The sequence below is a fragment of the Muscardinus avellanarius genome, assembly GCF_963383645.1.
Source record: "Muscardinus avellanarius genome assembly, chromosome: 9".
Classification (NCBI taxonomy): Eukaryota; Metazoa; Chordata; class Mammalia; order Rodentia; family Gliridae; genus Muscardinus; species Muscardinus avellanarius.
In genome coordinates this window covers 113997884-114020665 of record NC_137795.1, presented here as the reverse complement: position 1 = coordinate 114020665, position 22782 = coordinate 113997884, and the positions used below count along the sequence as shown (strand labels likewise).

Genomic DNA, 22782 nt, shown 5'->3' with positions numbered 1-22782 from the left:
TTTTTTTATTTTAGGCAGGGTGTCACTAAGTTGCTGAGGACCTCACTAACTTTCTGAGGCTGGCCTTGAGCGTGTGATCCTCCTGCCTCAGCCTCCCAAAAATTGGGATTAAGGCATGCACCATCACACTCAGCTTTAATGCCTGCTACTTTGACCCAAGAGGAGGTGTGGAAGTGGATGGAGACCAGAAAACCCACATTACACACACACACACACACGCTCCCTCTGCTCACCTGAGGCTGTCCTAAGACTGCAGCTAAAGCAGAAGTCTCCTCTATTAAAAAAAAAAAAAAAAAAAAAAAAAAGCCGGGCGTGGTGGCGCACGCTTGTAATCCCCGCGCTTGGGAGGCAGAGACAGGAGGATCGTGCAGGTTCGAAGCCAGCCGCGCTGGCGTAAGAGACCCTGTTTCAAAAATATAAAATAGGTCTGGGAGTGTAGCCCGGAGGTAGAAGGGCTTCCAGGAACCCAGTACCACCAAAAAAAAAAAAAAAAAAAAAAAAAGAGCCAGGCCTGGTGGCGCACGCTTGTGATCGCAGCATTCGGGAGGCCTAGACAGGATCACGGTTCTTGGTCAGCTTCAGCTACTTAGTGAGGCTCTTTGCAAATCAGTGAGACCTTGTTTCAAAATGAAGAATAAAAAAATAGGGCTGGGGGTGTAGCTCGGAGGTAGAATGTCTCTGAGTTCCATTCCCAGACCCAGAAAGAAAGAAAGAAAGAGAGAGAGAAAGGAAGGAAGGAAGGAAAGAAGGAAGAAAAACTAGGGGCTGGGGGTGTAGCTCGGAGGTAGAATGCCCCTGGGTTCCATCCCTCTGCAAAAGAAAGTGTGTGTCTGCAGGCGTGTAGGCCTGCTGCGGTTGCCTCTCAGCTGTAAACTGGAAGTCGGAGCACACAGGCCTCGTGGTTTCTGTGAGTGACGTGTGGCCGCCACCTTCCTCTCGTGTGCAAGTGCACGCACCGCGCACAAGGTGACGGAGTGTGGGTGTGTTAGGAAGAGTGTGAGCAGCGTGTGAGTGTACGTACGTGTGAGTGCACGTACGTATGTGCGCAGCGGTGTGTGGCATGCAGAGTGCCGGTTACGTAAGGCAGCACCCCTATCTGCTGAGGACACCTTCCAAGATGCCCAGCGGGTCGCTGGAGCCACAGAGACGACGACTCCCAGAGACCCTGGCCCTCGGCCCTTGCCGTAGGCAGTAGCAACTTCTGCACACAGTGATTTCTTTCCTTAGTAAATCACGAAGTTTCAGCTTTCACTTGAAGAAAGCATTCTGTGTTCCTCCTCTTGGGCTTTCCTGAGTTCCCAGCACCACAGCCTGGTGCGCTGGGGCCAGTATGGATAAGATGAGGGTCACCTGAACACAAGCCTGGGACCTGCGGCAGCTGACCTGGTCATGGGGACGGCGCTGAGTGGCTGCGGGGCAGGCACTGCCTGCAGTTTTAACATGCTGGACAGAGCAGGACTCGTGTCCAGTGCAGGACAGAGCTGCACAGCCCAGGGTTCCACCGTGGCACTCAGAATAGTGTGTAATTTAAAACATGGGAGCCGTCTCTGGAGTTTTGCATTTGGTAATTCTGGACCACAGCTGACCATGAAGATCTGGAACTGCAAGAAATCAGACAGCAGATAAGATGGACAGCGGGCGACCACACCAGCGTGTGAACTGGTGAACCATCCGCAGCGCTCCAGGCCTCTCAGGCCAGGGGCTGTTCTGTGCCAGGCTTCACGGAAGAGAAAGTCCTGGGCCAGCGGCTCCGCCGGCCAGCGCCCCCCAGCAGAAGGGCAGTGACTGCCAGCCCACAGGCACCCAGGGCAGGCCGGGTGTTCTAAGCCGGCACTGCTGTTTACTGGCTGGTGGAGGAAAGCAGCCGGCCTGGCGGCTCTGAGGAAGGAGCAGTGTGTTCCTAGAGAGACCAGAGGGACGGAGGAGACACACACAGCAGGGCATGTCCTGGGGGACCCAGGACAGCCCAAAGGACAGGATGTGACCAGGCCGTGTCCTGAAAGGCAGTGGGTTCTGGTCAGAGGGAGGACAAAAGATAAGAAAGCCTCACCCAAAGATGGACATTCAGGACAGGGAGGCCGTTGCCATGGAAACCGGGAAACCCATGGGGGAAAGTGGTGATTCTATTGTGATCTCGCCCAGCGGGGGAGCCCCACTCCTCTGCGGTGCCACCTGGGGGGCCCAGCCTCCTCCTCCCACGGGCTCCCCTGGATTTTGGTATTAATCTTTTGAAATGGGCTTCTAAAATGTATTCTTAAGGGTACGAAATGATCTTTCTCTAAAGGTTTGTTTTATTTTTTAAATACTTAAAAGTCATTAGAGATAAGGTCAGAGAAATGGGGGGTGAGCAGGCTAAGTGGAGCAGCTGGGGAATAAGAGTGCATGATTCAAAATGTAAGATTAGATTTCTGGGTTTGTTTGAGCATATCTCTAAAGATAATTCCAGATGGGAATTTCAGAAACGAAGCAAAGGTTGTGAGTTTGAATTAAATGTGTAACTTCCGGAAGTGTTTGGAAAGCTATGAGAACATAAAGATGTAGATATACACATACGATAGATATAGACAGACAGACAGACAGACCCATTAGAGTTTAAAAGCAGTGTGGTATACTCGGCGCCCTGTAAGATTGTATGCTGATGCCAAGCCACACTGGCTCAAGTGCCCTCGGTCTCACGGCGTGTCTAGAGGGGAGATCTGACTCTTTACTCAGCCTACTTAGCAGCTAGGGGTGAATTCCTATGATATTCGGAATTGGCAGTACTGAATTTTTCAGATGGCTAAGCCCTCTCCTTGTTGTATGAGAACAAAGGCCAACTGGCTGTTCCTGAGTGTTGGTTCACGTCAGATCTAAATACCTATAAACCTGTTTGTTTGCAATATAAAAATCAGAAAGCATCGCTCTCTAGCGAGCCCCTGTCAGCAGGACAGGTGGGTGGTGGCTTCCGTCACACTGTGGCCGCTCCTTCATTTCATCGGAGCCTATTTTGTGCATTAAAATATACACAGGCATCTTTCCTAAAGATTGTGTGAGCCGTGCGTTACATAATCATGAACTGTTTACCTGAATTGTTCTATGTTTTATTCCAAAGAAAGCGGTTTCCAAACAACTATAATGGACCTGTAGCACATAACCAGCAAACACAGGAAGGGCCCCGGGGCCTGCAGACATCACCTGGACCCTCTGGCCCCTTTCACAGGACACAGCAGCACAGCAGCAGGACTGGGCCACTGCAGAGCCGGGACTCCTGTTCACATGGTGACGAGCTTTCCTTACGATGGTTAGCTGAGGGGTGTTAGCTCCGTTTTATAAAGTGGAATGAAACCGAGTCAGGAACATACACTACCCTGATACCAACTATTAAGTATGTATTTGTAGCAGTATTTTGTAAATAATACAAGGGAGATCTTTACAAAGAGGTACACTGAAAGTAATTCATCTCGTGGACTCTGGATCTTGAGAATAAAGCCAGATGGACCTCCAGGGAGATGGTTCTGTTTGCAAATACCTCTTACCTAATTTTAATGGGCAACCCTAAAAACAGCGATGACAAAGCCTGGAGACTTCTTGTTTGAATTACCACTTCAAAGTTTGAAAATCTAAAAATCCCTGCATATTTGGGAGCCAACCTATCGAGCATACATACATTTGCACCAAAACACGTCTTTCATTTGTAAGGCCCTGGTTTCAGAGAAGCAGGTTAAGCTGTCGGGGGAGGAACAACTCTACTTCATAACAGTTTCTATTTACTTTTATTTTTAAAACTTTAGATCAATCAAAATAGGAGCCAACATGAGAACTAGTAAAAGCTGAGTAATGCTTGTAATTCCTTTCAACCCCTCCCCCAAGTGGCCTGCATTGTTGTTTTGAATAAAGAATTCATATTTTATTAAATAAAGTAAAATATTTGAACAAATCGTTCCAGGATTTCCTGGTTCCTCTCCATTTTGAGGCGAGGGCATCCATTTGATACAATATCTTATGTTGCTGAGAACCCCTCATCTTCCCAGTCGGTGAGTGGACTGCCCTGGGAGACCTCGCTTCAGTTTGCAAGGGCTGATGGAGTGACCGACCATCAAACCCAGCCTTTGCCTCCTGGAGGCTGGGGCGGGCTCTTCTTTTAGGATGAGTAAGGACTTCTCACTAGCATCTAAGTCTCTCCCAAATATTGTCCTTGAAAACATAACTACTTATTGACAATTACTGAATTTCCGTTTATAATCCATGTTGACTTATGCAAATACCCTCTTTTTAAAAGTTATCCTAGCTGGGCATGGTGTCACACGCCTATACTCCTAGTACGTGGGAGCCTGTAACAGGAGGATCACAAGTTCAAGGACAGCCTCAGCAAGTAGTGAGAATCTCATCAACCTAGAAAGACACTGTTTCCAAATAAGAAATAAGATTGTGCTGAGGGTGCATCTCAAAGGTAAAATGTCTCTGGATTCGATCCCTTGCACCACAAAAAAGACAAAATAAAATAACCCCAGTGCCAATGACTGTCTTTTACCAGGAGGCTGATAGTTTTAACATCGTGCTTCTCAAAATTTATTCACTGGTATTACTAAAGGTTAAATGTAAACAGATCAAATTCCATTTTGAATTACAATTTTAGTTTTTCTAAATGAATTTCTTTTAAAATATTTTAAATAGTACTTGTAAGCTGTAATTTTAAATTACTGTTTTGTTTTAAAACCAAAACTGGTTTCCATTTTCTGAAGTCAAGTATTTCAGAAAGTTTTGTTCGTATCACTTCCTACCTTAACCATACCATTTCAAATTCCTGAAGTAGGTGCCTTATAATAATCGTGTTTCCCGTGACAGCCTTTCTCTGTTTTGATTAAAAATGCAGCTTTGATAACTGAGTACAATGCAGACTTATTTGAGTAACTACAGTGGTGTCTCTAAGAGTTTGTTGACCCTTCAATTTGAGAATGAGATTCTTATACCACACATCAGGTTTTTACCGTGGCAGATGTGACATGCGCTTTAAAGAAGGATGAGCAGGGGTCAACAAATCATCTTAAACTTTTTGTACTGTTCAGTAATTCTGTAAATCATGTAGACTTAACATGCTAGGCTGTTTTCATTCATCAATTAGGCAGTCCTAACATCTATGGAAATAACTCATTCATTTGATATATAGATTATTTCAATTCGCAGTCTCAGAAGTGCTTTGTGAAAATGATACTGAAATCATGTGAATTGAAATTTATTATTAAATCTATGCCCTCATGACCGAAGCAAAAAAGGAACACCTAAGGCATCCTTCATTCTCCAACACAGCTGCGTCATAGCTGGCAGGAAACTTTCTAAAGTATTTCCACGAAGCGCAGGCTACATTTATCCTGCCATGGAAAAGAGAGAATTTAAAACAGGCCGGGTGTGCGGAGGGTTCGGCTGTGGTTTCTGAAGCACTCAAGGCTCCCTCCTCGCTGGACAGCCTCTCTAGCTGCCGGCTTGGGCTCCATCAAGCAGAGGGTCCTCGGAACAAGGGCTGTGGGTCCTGCTTCCCCGGGACGTGCTGAGGCGACGCCGGGCTTGCTCCTCTGCCCTGGACACCGGCCTTCAAGAAGCATCTTAGGCTTTCAAAAGTGACGACACCCAGCGTGAATCCGCTCTGCGCCTCCAGCCTGAGAAGACACCTGCTCCTTCGGAGTGCGGCCCGGGACGTGGGTGCTGGAGGGAAGCCCTTGGGGCGCCTGGAAAACTAGCTAAGGGAAATAAATGGCTTTACTTACTTATCGGCCACGCCACGTCACGTCGGCAGAGAAAGCAAAGCTCACAGCCTGGGCTCCGGGCTGCTCCGGGCGTCCGCCCTGGCCGGCGGGGTCTGCGTCCCGGAGCTCGCGTCTTCGCCACCGGCCGGCCCTCGGTGCCGCTGCCCTCGGCGGGGAGCGGCGGAGCTCGGGGACGCGAACCGGCCCGCGCGCCCCCGCCCCGCGCGCCCCCGCCCGCCTCAGGTGCGCGCGCCGGGCCCGGCTGCCCCCCGGGGTCCCGGAGGTGCCCGGCCGCGCCGTTCGCGCCAGCGGGAGGGGGCACAGGGACCCGCGCCCGAGCGCCCGCGCGGGCCCTGCCCTAGGATGCCCACCGCCCGCGGGCGCCGGGCCGCACAGCGGCGGAGACCCGGCGATCCCTGCCCGCCCCCCCCAGGAACCTCACCTCCCGCGCGCCCGCGAGCACACGGGCGCGCGCAGCCCGTTGCCATGGAGAGACGGTTGCCGGCGCCCTGCTCCCCGCCCGCCCCCCCCAGCCTCTCCCCGCGTCCGCGCGGCCCCTCCCGCCCGTCTCCGCGCCGGGGCCGGGGGCCGGGGCCGGGGGTCGGGGCACCGGCTCGGCGGACCCCGAGACGTGCCGGGAGGGCCGGTGCCTCGCCGGCGCCGGGGCCTCTGCGCGGAGCTGGGCGCGGGGACGCGGGCCGGCCACTCCTGCCGCGGGCTGGACAGCGGGGCGGGCCAGCGGGCAGAGGACTCCCTTCTCCTGGCACTCCCCGACCCACGGAGCCCCACCCCGCAGGCGGGCAGCTGCCCGGGTCAGCGAGGCGCTCGCGCCCGGCCCGTAAACACGAAAATAAAAGCAGCACTCGGCCGGGCCCGCGGGAGCCGGTGGGACGCGGCCGGGGGCGCGCCGCGCAGTGGACGGCCCTCCCGGCCCCCGGGCCGCGCCTCCGCGGCTGGGTGGACTCTCAGGAGAGGCCGCGAGGCGGAGGCGAGGGCCCGGGGACTCCGGCCGTCCCGAGCGCGGAACAATGGCGGGCTGGGGCGGGCTGGGCGGGGGCTCGGCAGAGGGGAGACGCGGCGGCCCCGCAGACCGCCCGCGAGGAGGGCCGCGGGACCCGTGCGCACAGAGGCGGCTTGGCGCCGCGCACAGGGCGCCCGACCTGCGGCTGCGGCCGGGGCGCGGGCTTGGGGGAGGCGGCGACAGGCGCCGGGTCCCAGGCCCCGGCCCCCCTAGACCCCTGCCCGCGCGGCGGGCCCGGGGCGGGAGGCTCGAGCGGCCGGGAAGGCGGCCGGGAAGGTGGCCGGCCGGGACGCCGCGGCTCCTCGGCCGTCACGGGGCCCTGCCAGCGCCGGGCTGGAGGCCGGCAGCCCGGAGTGGCCCCGACCCTCGGCGCGCCCTGGGGAGGGGCCCTGCGTCGCCGGCGCGCCTCCGTTTGGAAAGGGGGCAAAACTGGGGTACGTGGGAAGGCCGGTCGGCGGCGAGCGCCCCCTCGCCTCCCGCGTGCACAGGTCGCGGCGGCAGCGAGCCGTCGGCGGGGCGCTCACCCCCACCCCCGCCCCAGGGCTGCCCGCACTTGCCCCAGGCTGAAGTGCGACTCCGCGGTGGAAGCCGCCGGGAAGAAAGGCCGGCCACGCCCGCGCCCATTCGCCGCGGCGGGCGGGCGGCGGGCGGGAGAGGGTGCGCGAGCGCCGCGGCCCCGCAGCCAATTGCGGTCAGCAACACGTGGGGGGGCATCGCTATAGCAACCGGTGGCTGGGCCCGAGCCGCGCCGCCGCGCCGGGCGCGCGCCTGGCCGGATATAAGGCGGGGCGCCGCGGCCGCCCGCTCGGAGCCGCGCGCGGCGGCCTGCGGGGCCGTCCCGGGCTGGGCAGCGCGCCCGCCGCTCGCTCGGGGCTCGGCGCGCCCCGCGGGGGCCGGCCGGGGCGGGGCGCGGGCCGAGCGGTGCCCGCGAGCCCCGAGGGCCGCCGCCGCCGCCGCGCGCGCCGCACCTTTGTCTGCACCGGTCGCCGGAGAAGTTTGTGGTCAGAAGAGGACGGCCCCGCGGGTCTGTGGCTCCAGCGCAGGGCCGCGCCGGCGGGGATGAGGGCGCCCCCATCGCCCGCGGCCGCGGCGCCCCGAGGCCACTCGCCTGGGCGCACGCCCCCGCCTCCTCGCGCTCAGGCGCCCGCCGCCCGCCCAGCTGCAGGTAACCTGGAGCGCCAGGCCCTAGCTCGGGCACCGGCGGGGCAATTGGATGGGCCCTCCGAGGGGGCAGAGGACCTGGGGTGGGGGCAGGAGGGAACTAGAGCCCCCCCGCGCGCGCGCGCATCACCAAGGGCAGAGATGGCAAGGAGGAACGGGAGCCTTCCCAGGGTGGCCGGTGCGCATGGGGGCTCAGAGGGGCACTGGGCGTCGCTCCCTGCCTGGGGTGTGACTAGCCCCCACGGGACACCTGTCACAGGGCCAGGCCCCCGGGAAAGGCCCGCATCGGGGGTCATCCCTAAGTAGGTCTGGGGTGACACCTGAGGGGTGCCCACCCAGCAGCTCTTCCTGGGGACACAGATGGGGAGGCTGCATGTTGGCCTGACGGACTTCTCTGGAGCGCTCCCCTCTTATCCTCCTGGCCACTGGGTTAGTTCAGACCACCCCGAAAAAGGCCCTGGGAATGAGGGATGGCTCTGGCTGGAGCTGGGGAGGGAGTAGGAAAGGAGGGTGGACCCAGAGGCGGGGAAGCAGCCAACGCCAACGGGGGGAACCAGGCGGCTTCTGGGCACCCTTGGCCCTGGGAGAGGGGGGTTCAGAGTGCGCCTCCCAGCCAGCAGTGAGTTAGAGGACTGAGCGGGCTCTGGAGGGGCCGCTCCAGAGGCAGGTGGGGCCTTCGTGAGAGTGGAGACTCCTCTGAGCTTCTCCCCATCGCCTGGAAGCAGCAACCACCTCTGTCTCCAAAGGGAACCTGTGCCTTCTCGCCCCCTCTGGGTGAGGCAGCCAGGCGCTCCTCAGAGAGAAACTTCAGCCTCAGAGCTGTGTGCGAAGGGCTTCTTTCCACTGAGGGCGATCTGTGTAGTGGGGAACAGGACTTGCTCTGCGGCTAGGGAAGCCCCGCCCCAGTCTGCCCCACGGTCCCCAAAACTAGGGGTTTAATCTGGTCAGCATTAACTTTTAGAGCCCAGGAGTCCCTTTCGTCCTTACTGCGCTGAGCTCCGGGCAGGAGGCAGGGGAGGAGGGTGGCTGTCTCTGTAGTCTGCCCCTGTAGGTGCCCTGAGGCCCCAGGTGCTGCCAATCAGGGCCCAGAGGTGCCCCGTCTTGCCTCCTGCCCCCTCTCTGTCCGGGTTCAAGTTGCAGACCAAAGCCCTCAGGCCATGGGGTCCCAGCACCGTGGGTCCCTGCTGGGTACTGGGGTCCCCCCACCTGCAGTCAGAGTGGTCAGAGTCCAGGATCCCTCTGCTCTAGGACCCGGAGGAGAAGTGAGGTTTGTGTGGAGGAGATGGGAGGTCTTCTCTTTCTACCTGCCCCCAGCCAAGTGTACCCCACAGGGCGCAGACCCAGGACCCTGGCAGGGTTGGGCGCCCAGGCCTGGGTGTGCGGTGGGGAGGCCCAGGAGCTCCAGAGATTCGTGGATGGACAGGCGTTGTTGGGGACATTAATCCCTCCCTCTGGCCGGCTTGCTTTGTGCCAGGGAGGCTGGGCCGCGGCTTTGTCCCCTCCGGGAAGGGGGCCGCAGGCGGGCAGCCCCTCTCAGGGCTGTGAATGCCCGCGAATCCCAGGAACCCCCGAGCCTTTGTGTCCAGCGCTGCGGTCTGATCTTTCCGACCTCTATAGGATCTTGTGAATTAGTGAGGGGGAGGGCCTGGGAGGCTGGGCGAGAAATCCAGAAGCCTGTCCCAGTGGAAGTTCGCCTCTCCCCGTGGGGGAGGGGACTGGGGCTCAGCCGCCAGGCGAGTGCTTGACGGGGGCCGGCCGGCCAGGAGTGGGCCACTGTGGGGTCCAGACCAGAGACCAGAGACGCTGGGGGAAACTTCGGCCTGGGTATTCTTGGCCTGTGTGAAGGAGGTGAAGAAAAAAAAATCCTAGTCCTGAAGCAGATTTGGTTCTCGCTGGGAATAGCAGGTCCTCCTTCCTCCATCCCAGGCATTACCCAAGGGAACACCTGGCCACTGAAGAGGCAGGGGCGCACCAGGCCACTTGACCTGCATGGCCAAGGCTGGGACCTTCGGGGTGTGCAGGTGTGCCGCAGCACCGTGTTCTGACGGAACACGCGGGGCCTCCCTGCACTCTGGAAGATGCGGGGGCTGGCTTTCCAGTGGGGCCCGGCCTTTTCCACCAGGACCTGGTCTCCCTGTAATGCCCTGGTTGGACATTCTCTAGTTCACCCAAGACAATTTGTGGATAGGGAGCCTACTAAATATGAGTTCACAGGAGTGCCCCCTATTAAACATCAACATTGCAAATCTTCTGTGATCTCTTAAAGCAGAGCATTTTTTCCTAAAAACTGGCATTTTAGGAGTGCTTAACGATGGCAAATACGCAGTTTATCTTTTGAATATTCACTTTTATGGGTATGCTTGGGAAAAAAGCTCAACAAAAAGCCTATTTTAAAACAGCATATCCCAACTTATTTTCATTAAAGTTTGTGTTTAAGAATAATTATTTCTTGGAGATTCTTTTCTTTTGCCCACATTACCCCCTCCTTTGGCTACTTGAATGGCAGATTTGCAAGTACAATTTCATCTGCACAGAGGAACAATAGCTTTCAGTAGCACAAAGGACTTCTCCACCCTGAATTCAGACCGCAGTGCCTCCTGTTCTGATAATAGCTTCTGAAAAGATTTTGTAATGCAGAGAATTAATACATGATTATTTCCGCCTGGCTTCTCTCATTTATTAGAATTCTGTGGCAAATTCCAAATTAAAAATAGTTCAGTTAACAGCTTTAAAAAATACTTTAAAATATTTTAAGGCACCTCCCCCAGATTCTTAAGTTGGTCACTCATCCAGGCCTGAACGCTGCTAAAAATTGTGGCCAGCTTTTAAGTGATGGCTACTGTATTTTAGTGACTATATTTTAGTACACTTAGGATGAAATTTCCAAATAATCTAAGATGCTCATCTAGCCAACCAAAGACAAACTTGGGAGAGTGACTCATTAGTAGTCTCTAAAATTCTGAATTTTACAGGGAAAAGGGCTTTGTGGTTACACTAACAATCCTCCTTCCACATCTCCAGCCCCAGAGGGGGCTTTCCCCTCCTCACTTCTCATTCCTCATATGGTCTTTGCTACCTGAAAAAATAATAAGTGCAGACAAACACAGGGTAGGGAAGGTTGGAAGGCAAATCCCTGGGAAATTACATAAATGAATGCATCGGCCATCTCAGAAATTTATTAATGAAACTGAATAAAAACGTTTTAATACAAGCAGATTTTAAAATTGCACATCTGTGAATCCGGTAAGGGGCTGCTCTTGTGAACTGGTTTAGTTATACTGCCTTGGGAAAATGCTACATTTTGCTACCTGCCTGTCAACAAATATTTACCATTGAGTCCTGCAATTTTGTGGCTCCTTCTCACAATGGAGTCTGTAGAGAATGTTCTTTTTTTCTTTCCTTTTCTTTTAAGCTTCCCACATGGACAGCCTTAAAAAAAAAAAAAAAAAGTTCTGAAGGCCTTTGCCTTCAGTGGCCAGGGACTGCAGGCGAGCACAGCACCTCTGCGTGCGCTAAGGCCGGCCAGGTCTGCAGAGTGTGCATTCCGAGAGCAGTGCCCAAATTCTCTGCGCTCACACCCTTATTCTGAATTACGACTTTTTCAGTACTGTTATTTCTAAATTTGAGGAGTTGCAGGTGGAGGTATTGAGAGGAAAAAACTCTCAAGATGCACCTGAACTGAGGTAAGGTTGGCTTGATTATTCGACTATTTAAAACGCTTCTCTTCTTGCATCCCAGAGAACTCAGTACTCCAGTGCTGGTAAGCAGGCCTCCCACATCCGAGGATGCTCAGAGAGCTGTGCACCTGTAAGACCCGCTTGGAGGCCTGCTTCTCCACCCTCCTCCTCCCCACTCCTTCTCCCCAGCTCCAAACTTTCAGGCAAGCCAGTGCCAAGGTACAGAAGGAGGTGTTCTGCTTTTAAAAGGCGTCTGACTGTAAATGTCAAAGTCATAAATATTTAAACATCATTTTCTTTCTGTTTCAAGTCAAGACTGATAAGATGCCTCTAATGAGTCTGGGTTCTCTAGCTGTCCAGCCCCAGGAAAGCTCCTGTCCTCCACTCAGCCCTGGGACCCGGGGGTCGGGGAGGGAGGGGCCCACAGGAGCCCCACCGGCCTGTGGAAACTAGCTTTTAAGCCCCAGGCCACTTATTTTTCTTCAGGATTCCAGTTAGCAGGCATTTTAAGTTTGTTTTTCTAACTCCACAAAAAGAAAGGAAGTAATTGTAAAGTTACTTAAACTCAGTCGTGTGCCCAGAGGGACTTTCACAATCTCCTTTTCTTTTTTTGAAGTGTTTCTGTAACTTTTCGTTTCTTCCGGGATTCTTAGGCCTGCCTGGCAGCCAACGGGTCTTCTTTGCCATCAGCCTCCCGCGATGTAGGAGGCGAGGTAGGGCGCGTGGAGCCGTCCTGGTGAAGGACCCCAGGGAGTGACTTCTTGGGTTCCAGCTGGAGGAGGAGGGCGGTGCAGAGGCGGGGGTTCCCTGCCAGTCCGCGAGGAGCTAACACCTCCAAGCAAGCCCCAGGCCTGGAGAGGAGGAGGGTCCCGGGCACCAGCCTGGGGCGGTACCCCTTCTCCCAAAGACCGGGAGCTGGGTGAGCCTGGAAGTAGGACTCCCGAAGACAGGTCCCCCTCTTCCTTTTCTCCTCCCCTTCTCGGGGGAGGGGACCCCTGGGAGCCAGCGCGGGCCCAGGGAGCAGAGACCCGACCTCTCGGAGCCGGCCCCTCTCCTTGACATTTTTCTTTGACCTTTGAGTAATCCCCACTCGGAGCGAGAGGCGGGCGCAGGGCGAGCGCTTTCTGTCTCTGCCCGCCCGAGGGCGGTGCGCCGTCCGCCGCGGCGTGCACGGGCGGGCGAGGACCGAGCTGGCCGCACTGCCCGGGGGTCTCCGCGTCGTGGTTCTGGCCGGCTCCGGGGGTCTCAGCGGCGTGGTCTGGCCGGCTCCGGGGTCTCGGCGGCGTCGTTCTGGCCGGCTCCGGGGGTCTCGGCGGCGTGGGCCTGGCTGGCTCCGGGGGTCTCGGCGGCGTCGTTCTGGCCGGCTCCGGGGGTCTCGGCGGCGTCGTTCTGGCCGGCTCCGGGGGTCTCGGCGGCGTGGTCTGGCCGGCTCCGGGGGTCTCCGCGTCGTGGTTCTGGCCGGCTCCGGGGGTCTCGGCGGCGTCGTTCTGGCCGGCTCCGGGGGTCTCGGCGGCGTCGTTCTGGCCGGCTCCGGGGGTCTCCGCGTCGTGGTTCTGGCCGTCTCCGGGGGTCTCGGCGGCGTGGGCCTGGCCGGCTCGGCGGGCGGCCGTGGGCCGGGGCTCTGCTCCGCTCCCGGGCCCGCGGGTGGCCGGGCAGGCGGCCGGGTGTGCGAGGCGGCCACGTGGGCGCGCAGCCGTGGGGTGGGGGGGCTCCGGGCAGCGCCTCCCGCGGGCGGCTCGGCCGTCCTGGAGCTGGGGCGCCGGCCGAGCTCGCTGGGCGGCCCCACCGACCACCGGCCCGCGAAGGACCGGGCAGGAGACCCGGGCCCAGGCTGCGCCCCCCGCCCCGGGGCTTGGGAGCGCGCCGCGGGGCAGAGCCGGGCGGGCGGGGACCACCGGGAGGCCGAGGAAGAGGGCCGCGGGGAGGGGGCCTGGGGGTCCCGGCGGCCCCTCCCTCGCTCTCCCCGCCGCGGACCCCGCGCACCCGCGGGCAGCGCATCCAGCGGGAACATCCAGGCGCGCCTTTTCTCATTTAACCCGCGTCTCCATGAACTCGTCCCGGCGCCCGCTAATCCGCGCAGCGAAGGCGAAAGGAGGCTAATTAATGACCAGCTTTTCCAGTCAAGACCGGCGATAATTGCTTTGGTGGCCTTTATGATTACAAGATAAAAATGGGCCCGGCCTGACATAAGAGGCCCTGTGTACACTCGGAGACAGCAGAGAATGAGGAGTTGGGAGGCTGAATGCGGAGCAGAAAATTACTAATAGAAGGGAGATAATGAATAGGCCGGCCAGGCATTCATGGGGAAAAAATCCATTTTGTTACCACGCGAAATTAGGTGGTGGAAAGGGGTTTGCTAATTGTTCTCGTCTTGTAGCAACCCGGACTGAGGCGCAGGCTTCTCCATTCATCCCGGAGTAATTGTGGGGGTTGCTGGCCGGGAGTGTGGGCGACTTGCCCGCGCCCCCCCACTGTCCTGTGGTGTTCTTAATTGTTGCTAATATACCTTCTAATGAAGCTAATGAGGGGCGCTGGGTGGCTATTTGCCGGCCGGTGGAGACCAGAGACACACCAAAAGGATTTTCTCCTGTTTCCCCACCCCAGGGGACCATGAGACTGTGGAGGGGTTTGGAGACCTTAACTTTCACAGGGCACAGAGGGGAGCTTGGGGCCACCCCTCTGGCTTCTGGGCTCCCCTGCAGGAACAGGGGTCTGCTCCAGAGGTGAGCAGCACACTCCGTGGGACTTGAAGGAGAGTTAGGCCTTCCTCTGCTGTGGGCTGGGCAATTCCCCACCTAGGCTGCCCAGCTGGACCACGCCGGATGTATCCGGGTACCCCAGCTTACTGAAGACAGCAAATTGGCTGCCAAGTACTTAACATTGTTAAGTTTGAGAAACTCTGGCTGGGAGAGGAGAGGGAACCTTCAGCCATCCCAGTTCTCTTGGCGGGTGGGGGTCCCCCTGTGTTGGCCCCTGTGCAGCCCGCCCTCTGTTAATGCCCTCTTCTGTCCTGGCCTGCGTGTTCCAGCTATGCTGAGGATGGTGTGCCTGCAGTTTCTCAAGTCTTGACCTTCCCTTCTCTCCTGGTTCTGCAGAAAAGCAAGCTCAAACTCCTGCCTCTCCAGGGACAGCTGGAAGACTCGGCCACGTTCATCCTACTCACCTTCCTCTCCATTGCCTGCATCGTGGGGGTCCTCCTGGCCTCTGGCTTCATCTACTGCCTGCGCCACAGCCCCCACCACGCGCTGAAGGAGAAGCTGTCAGGCCTAGGAGGTGACCCGGGCGCAGATGCCACCGCAGCCTACCAGGTGAGGGGCTCCCTGGACAGTGCTCTGTTGGCGATCAGTGGGACAGATATTTCTTTGGGTGGGGGACTGGTCTCTGGTGCCTCCTCCACTTCCAGCCCTTGTTCATGTCTTCATACTTTGGGTTCTTTTCTGATGACAATCTGAAACATCTCATTAGCATTCATGTAAATACCTTGCAAGCAGTTTTATGGCTTTATATGAATCTTAGGCTGTTCTTGGATCGTCTCATGTTAGCTGTGAAAGCGGGTTGCTAATTAGAAACGTGGAAAAAGTATAATACATGAATTATGTATAATCTGTTATCTTTCTTGGTTTGGCCACTATTAATGAAACATGCCAGGGTTGCAAGATGAATTAGTGGTGTAGATGTTTGAAGATGGCTCTTATCCCACCGACTTCCTCGGGGTCTTACATGAAAAGCTCCTTTGACCTGCTCCGTGGCCACCCTCTGCTATTATCCGGATAAAGTGTGATCTAATGCTGACACGTGGGAGATGAGCCAGGGACTCCGGCATCTCCAGGAGCTGCGCTGAGTGGTGTGTGTGGAAGCGTACCACTCGCAGGCCGACTCCTGCAGAATCAACAAGAAAGGCAGGTTCAGACCCAACCCGCGAAACAAAGTCACGGATTTGGCAAGTTTTATGGCATATGTTTCTTAGTAACATTCTATAATGAAAATATGACCAGTTTAACAGCAGTCCAGCCCATGGTGTGTTAGGGCATTCGATTTCTTCAATATCAAAATATCTGTTAATTCCAAGTCTGTATTTGTTTGGGAAGAAAAGTGCCTTTTTTAGTCCCTGTTTTAAGAGTTTAATCTTCAGCCCATGTAAGATTCTCTCCCACTGGACTAGATCTTTTGTCTTCCCCGTCACATGAGCGTGGAGTAAAATGCCTTGTACATCACACATTTAACAATATAAAACAAATATTATTATTCTGCAATCAGAGTTGTGGGGGGGCTTTCCTACTCTTTCCAGGAAACGCCCCCATCCAGCAGGGTCAGCTGGTGCCAGCTGGCGGTGCTTGCTCACTGCCCTGCCCCGCCCCCACGGGGCCCTGGGATGAATTCTAAAGCCTCTGTGCTTAAAAGAGAGGAGGAGAGTTTTTCCTCTGGCTCCAAAGCTCTCAGTGTTGTCACTGGACGGAGGGAACGTTTGGTGCTGCAGAGGGTCACATCCCGGTCAGGGTGAGCTTTTCCTTGTGAAGAAAGGTAACTTCAGATGTGCTTAAGATGGCATTTCAGGCGAAGAGCACAGCCCTGCTTCAAAGCCAAAGAAAAACCACGTTTGAAGAAGCAGCCTGAAAAAAATGTCACATAAACTCACAAGAATTCACCCAGAAATTCTATTGAGCAAGGCTATCAATATTGGGTGCCAGGTCTTCAGGGCCAAGTCCATGCTGGAACATAAATAAATTATCACACCAGTTCTGTTCCGTGTGTGAAAGACAGGAGATCATACGGGCGTAGATTTCTAGAAAGTGTGGCATCCTTTGATAACACTTTGAAATTCAAATATAAAATATTGATAGAATGGAAAGGTTGGACTTGCATGCAGAAATGACTAATTTAAAAAAATTCAGGCTGAAAATGCATACTTAGGAGTGAGTTTGTGATGATTAACAGAAAAAAAAATCTTCCCAATGACAGCTCTAATTAATAGTATCTGTAATTAAAATCATGCCCTTCCAGCAGGAAAATTGTTTGAATTTCTTGGAGTGACCTTTTGGTGTTCCTCTGGGGCCGTGGTGGTTAAGTTGATATTGATTTTATAATGAGCTCTGGTTTGTTTAATAAGAATCTGTAATCCAGACAATAAATTAAATGTGTGCTCTCCTTCAATCCCGATTAATAAAAAGGGAGAAAGACAGGGGGAAAAAGTTTTGCCTTAAAAATATGATCTAGGAAAAATTTGGAAATGAAACGATTATAAAGATTTTCTGTTGGGCTAAGTTCTGAAAATACCACCAAACCCCTTTCAGGGGACCACGTCATGAGCTGAGGCTGCTCTGGTCAGTGGGGCTGCCTCCTGGGGCCGGCAGGAGGGGACTGGCCGGGGCAGAGCTCTGCCGGGGGTTCAGCTGAGCCTGTACTGAGGGCTCAGACAGTGGCGACCTTGTGGCCTTGGTAGAGGAAGCTGATGTTATCCCATGAAATGACCTTTCTCTTTGGGGTTTCTACACCTGCCATTGAGATGCCCTTCAAGTTTAAAAACCTGAAAAGTGTTGTTGTTGTTTTTAAATACTGCAAACAAATGAGTAAATTTCAGGACAAGCGTCCTATGGTGACTGTTTACGTTTAAGTCACCGAACATCTGGATTTGCCAGTCTGTAGTAAAAGGGAGGCTGTGGCCAGTCCTCAGCGTTCCGGTCCCTGACTACAGGGAATGTCGACAGGCTGACCGTACCCCATCCTTCATGGGATGTGATGGACACATCCTACCCCTGGGAGGTTTCTGAAAGGAAGGCTGCTGCGTAAGTAACTCGGCCAGGACGGGGCAGTGGGGGACAAGGTCCCGAGCTTCATCACCAGAACGTGACGTTGCTTGTCAGCAGCAGAGTGAGGTCTTCCTGTGGGGGAAGGGCCTGTTGCAGGGGCACCCTGTGCACCAAGGCCCAGGGAGGCTCAGAGATGGTGTTCTGCAGCAGCCTGGCTGGGTGGAGGCGCTGCTTTTCCCTTCCTGGACCCCAGAAGGAGAGCCCTGTATCCCCAACTGAACTGCACCAGCGTCGGCGCCGTCAGGGCAGGAACTGGGAGGCCCTGGGGCAGGTGGCCCCCGGGAGCGTTGGTCCTGCAGCCTCTCCCACCACACTGGGGAGGTCCACGCTGCATCCCTGTGTGCAAGTGGTTAGGTGGGCGGCTGGTGACCCCTCAGTGGACTTTCCTCAAACTGGTTTCAAAGTGGCCTGGGGCTTGAACTATTAGATTCTGATGCCAACATCTTTAAACACTTTTATCTTCTTTTGCTCCTAAGAGGCCTATATCACTCACAGTCACAATTTAGGAAGCTCTCAGCTCAGCTGGGTGCAGTAGTGCATGCCTATAATCTCAGTACTTGGAGGCTGAGACAGGGGGACCTCAGGTTCATAACCAGCCTCGGCTACTTAGTGAGGCCCTTTGCAACTCAGTGAGACCCTGTTTCAAAAAAAGACTTAAAAATAGAGCTGGGGGTGTAGCTCAGAGGTAGAATGCTTCTGGGTTCTATTCCCAGTACCACAAAAAAAAAAAAAAAAGAAAAGAAAAGAAAAAGCTCTTAGCTTGCATGTACGTGGGGCGGCAGCGTGTGTGCTGTTCTATTGCTTACCTATTGGAAAATCAGTCTTTGGAGCAGCTCTTAAACTGACACTTTTTTAAGATATCAGTCCCATCAGATAATTCAGCACAGTTTAATTTGTTCATACTTCAAAAAACTGGTTATATTAACTTTCAGAATAACCAAAATGTATTTTAAAGGTTGTTTTTCAATGGGGTGCTGCCATAAAACTTTTCCCCACTGCTTTCGTAAATGTTTCTTTAGCTGAGTGTGGTAGCACACACCTGTATCCCAGTCCTTGGGAGGCTGAGATGGGAGGATTGCAGATTTGAAGCCAGCCTCAGCACCTTAGCAAGACCCCGTTTCAAAATAAAAAATAAATTAGGGCTGGGGCATGACCCTGGGTTAAATTCCCAGCACACCACCACACCCATACACTTGTGTCTTCTAAATACAGAAGCATAATATATTTGGATTAAGTCTGTACTTTATTACCTGAAAGACAAATTTTTATTTCTCTTCTTTTCCCCAAGTTGTCGTGGCATGTCACCTGTGTCCACATGTGTGCATCTGTGTATACACACGTGTACACAGCCCACACTGAGGCCAAGGCTGCTGTAAAGGCAGTGTTTGGTGCAGTGTACTTTTTGCATTTTTTCCATGCTGGTGTCCTATTTCTAAGGAAGGTGATTGGATAAAAACTGTTCCCAAAATAAGTCGTTAGAGGATGAGAAGACGTCTCCTCTCCTCTCCGAGGCTCTTTGGATGTTGCATCCATTTCTTCGGGCTTTGATCATCTCTGAGCAGCGAGTTTAGCGCCCTGCCTGCCCACTCTCCCTCCCCGGCACGAGGGCAGAGGCTCCTGCAGAACCTTCCGCGTGTTCTCTTTTGATGGTTTCTTTCACGATGCCCAGCAGGTTTCCTGGGGTATTTGGAGGCCTTTAGAACCAACCCCACAGGAAAGCGTGCGGCAGGGCTGGGGGACAGCCTGTAAACAGCCGCTAAGTGCACATCGTGGTTGCCGCGGCTTCCATTAGCAAGTGGTTATTAACGTAACCACAGAGTACGCGTGGTGGCCACCGTGTGGATGCGCAGTGGGCGGGGTGATGGGCCTGCGGGCCCAGACGCACCTTGGCTCCTCGCAGAGGTCACGAGTTGGTGCGTTCTCTAACAAATGAAGAGGTCCTTCTTCTTTTAGGTGAATTTAATCATCAGTAATTGGTGTAATCACGAGTCACAGAAATGGCGAAGGGATAGAACATTCCCAATTAAGTCAGAAAACATTGAGTTTTTATGGGCTTCACACAGCCCCACCACAGGTTTCTCAAAGGCCTTTTTTATTCCACCCCGATGTGTGTCTTAGAGTGGTCGTCGTGGCTTACAGTTATATTTTTAGGTTAGAATAATATCTATCACATATATTTTGCAAATATCCAAAAAGTAAAAATCTATCATGCTTTGAAATTGAAGGCTGCCCTAACACATTATGAAAGAACATTTCTTTTTAGCCGAGCGTGATAGTGCACACCTGTAATCCCAGTACTTGGGAGGCTGAACCAGGAAGATCACAGCTTCGAGGCCAGCCTCAGCAACTTAGTGAGACCCTGTTTCAAGATTTAAAACATAAGAATAAAAGGGCTGAGGGTATAACTCAGCAGCAGAGCACTCCTGGAGTCAATTACCAGTACCACACACACACCAAAAAAAAAAAAAAAAAAAAAAAATTTAAAAAGAGAATATGTCTGAGAATTGGGATTCTTCTGATTTTACTTCTGCAAATGTGCCTGAGCGCCTGTGGGTGGAGAGCAGCCCTTTGGGCCTGGGTGCGCTTTGCAAGTGTGGGTCAGCCCCATGGGAGGGGCCTCCAGCTGCCCCTGATGCACTGGCGATGGTTTGATTGGTACTGAATTCCATGAAGAGGCAGGAATGTAACCATCCCAGGAGATTCACAGAACTTGCCATGCAGAGGGTGGAGGAGCAGGCACAGCTCCCCACGTCAAAGCACTTTTGGTGTTTGCCCACGTGTTTCGTTTCAAACGATCAATATGAGCGGGGCTCGGTGGCGCGTGCCCATCATCCCAGTACTTGGGAGCCTGAGGCAGGAGGATCACAGGTTCAAGACCAGCCTCTGCAACTTAGCAGGAGCTTAGTGAGACCCTGTTTCAAAATAAAATAGAGCTGCCAGGCGTGGTGGCGCACACTTGTAATCCCCACGCTCGGGAGGCTGAGACAGGAGGATCGCACAGGTTCAAAGCCAGCTTCAGCTACTTAGTGAGGCTCTCAGCAACTTAGTGAGACCCTGTTTCCAAATAAAATAAAATAGGTCTGGGAGTATAGTCTGGAGGTACAAAGCCTCTGGGTTCCACCCCCAGTACCACCAAAAAAATAAAAATTAACAAAATAAAATAGAGCTGGGCTTGTAGTGCAGAAGTAGAATGCCTCTGGGTTCAATCCTCAGAAACACACACACCAGAAAAAATAATAATAATAAAGCAATAAAGATAAAAAGGTCAATATACTTCTAGGCGCTGCAGTGACTCCTAGACACTGTCGCACCGTGGAGCAGAGCGTGTGTCCAGGAGGTCCGCCCGTGCTGCGTTTCCCCACATGCCCTGGACTCCCAAGCACGAGCACGTGGTTTCCCTCGGTGAGCCCACAAAGAACTGGAGAGGGCCCCAGAGAACACAGAGGCCGGGGGCAGTCACCCAAGGAGCAGCCATAGAAGACACAGGGTGCCCCCACGGGCCACACCCCTCGATCAGGCAGCGACCACCAGGTCAGACTGGATTAAAAATAACAGGCTGCTGGGCGAGACCTTGGAAATGAGGGAGGAGCCAGGTACTCAGACATCTTGAAGCCTGAGTTCTGTGGCTGCTTTTCATTACGTGACATTCACCATATTTGATTTCATTTTTGCCTTCATTAGCAGACTTCATTAGTGTGTGTGTGTGTGTGTGTGTGTGTGTGTATCTCTGCCTCTGGACTAGGGATTGAACCTAGAGGCATTCTACCTCTGAGCTACACCCCCCAATGCCCTTGAGGCCGGCCTTGAGCCTGCACGCCTCCTGTCTCAGCCTCCCAAGTACGGGGTGACAGGCGTGCAGGCGTGTGGCACGCACCAGCTTGGCCCTGTTATTTCTCAGGGGACTATCCCTAGTAGCCTGTGTGCTGTGTGTGGGTTAGGAGAGCAGTGAGGAGGAGTAACTTACACCCCACGCCCCTCAGCCCCCTGCTCCAGCCCCGGTGGGGGTCTCAGATGAGAAGGAGGAGGCAGGGCACCAGGAGCATGAGGCAGGCAGTGTGGTGGTCTCTGTGGAAAGCGCAGGACTTCCCTGAAGCGCAGGTCCTCCCAGCTGGCCTGGGTTCACTCTCCAGGTCAGAGAGGTCAGAGAGCACTGCCCCCTGGAAGTCCCTCCGCCGACCCTGCCCACGTAGAGGCCGGCACTCCCTCCCCTCTGCTCCGCTGGCCTGTCCAGTGGTGACCCACGGAGTTCAGCTCCTTTGCTCCCGGCAGCCCACGGGGAGCGGGTCCAGTGTCCACCCTGCTGTACAAGTGGGCAGCGTGAGTGCCAGCCAAGCAGAGATGTGCCCTGGTCCCCTGGCTGGTGGCAGGGCTGACTGAAAACCCTCGGGGGTTCGCTCCAGACCAGTTCCCCACCACAGACCAGCAAGGGGCAGGCCGAAGGTGACCAGACGGTGCCGGTCGCTCAGAGGTGCGAGGCCTGTGCAGTGTCTAGGGCAGGGGCGTCTCTCCTCACTTGATTTCCCTGAGATGAAGCCTTTGCTCAGCTACAGGTGACACAGCAGCAGGGGTCCCCATCCACAAGGGAAGATGACGATGACGGGGCCGCCCCAGCTGGCTGTGGATGGGCCAGGCAGGGGCAGGAGCCAGCGCGGCGGCCCAGCGTGGTGGGCACCTTGTAGGATGGTGGGCAGATAGAGGCCCGAGCGGAGAGATCCCTGAGCCGGGGAATTTAACCTGGCCTGGTAGCCACAGCATCTGCTGATACGGGGAACTGACTCCTGCTCTGGACTGGAAGACAGGAGGCCTGTGGGAGGGATGGTGGCCTCTGCGGGCTCCAAGGGGGCCCCTCTTAGTGGGCCACGGGGGCCAGCAGGGCCACTTGAGATATCTCTTACCTGCCTGAGGGAGGGACGGTGGCCGCACGGAAAGGCTCCCTTCCCAAGGCAGCTGGTCCACTAGCTGTTCACAGGTGCGGCTCCTCCTCCTTAGGTCCCAGTCCAGGAAGCAGGGCTTCCCAGCCAGGCTTAACACATACAATCCGTGAAGGAAGCGGAGCCTGGGCCATTGCACAGAGTCTGGGTGTTTCCAGGGAGGTGGGCAGAGAGGGCCCAGGTGTGAGTGAGCAGCAGTGCCCGGCTGCAGGAGGGCGGAGGCAGCCCCGATTCACCTGCTTGCCTCTGGCCTGTCTGCAGTCATGGCCGACAAGGGAGTCCCAAGCGAGGAAAGATGCTCACTGCACACAGGCCAGGTGTCCTTTGAGGGCTGAGCTGCCCTAGGGTGCAGTGGAAGAAGCAGCTAAGTGGTCTAACAGTGAGCGTGGGGGCAGCCTCGGGCTGCCTGGGGGCTCAGAGTGGCTCCGGCCTCCAGGGGGCAGAGACCTCCCTGCCTCCCTGGGC

The 22782-nt window shown here is 55.1% G+C and overlaps 1 protein-coding gene across 1 annotated transcript in view; it reads left to right on the top strand.

Moving 5' to 3' along the window:
- Positions 1-22782, top strand: part of PTPRN2 (protein tyrosine phosphatase receptor type N2) — a gene marked incomplete at both ends in the record, with an annotated part of 666019 nt that overhangs the window by 548966 nt on the left and 94271 nt on the right. The window contains one exon of the mRNA XM_080701298.1: positions 14675-14887. Coding sequence (XP_080557424.1) covers positions 14675-14887 — 213 coding nt within the window. The remainder of the gene's footprint in view (positions 1-14674; positions 14888-22782) is intronic.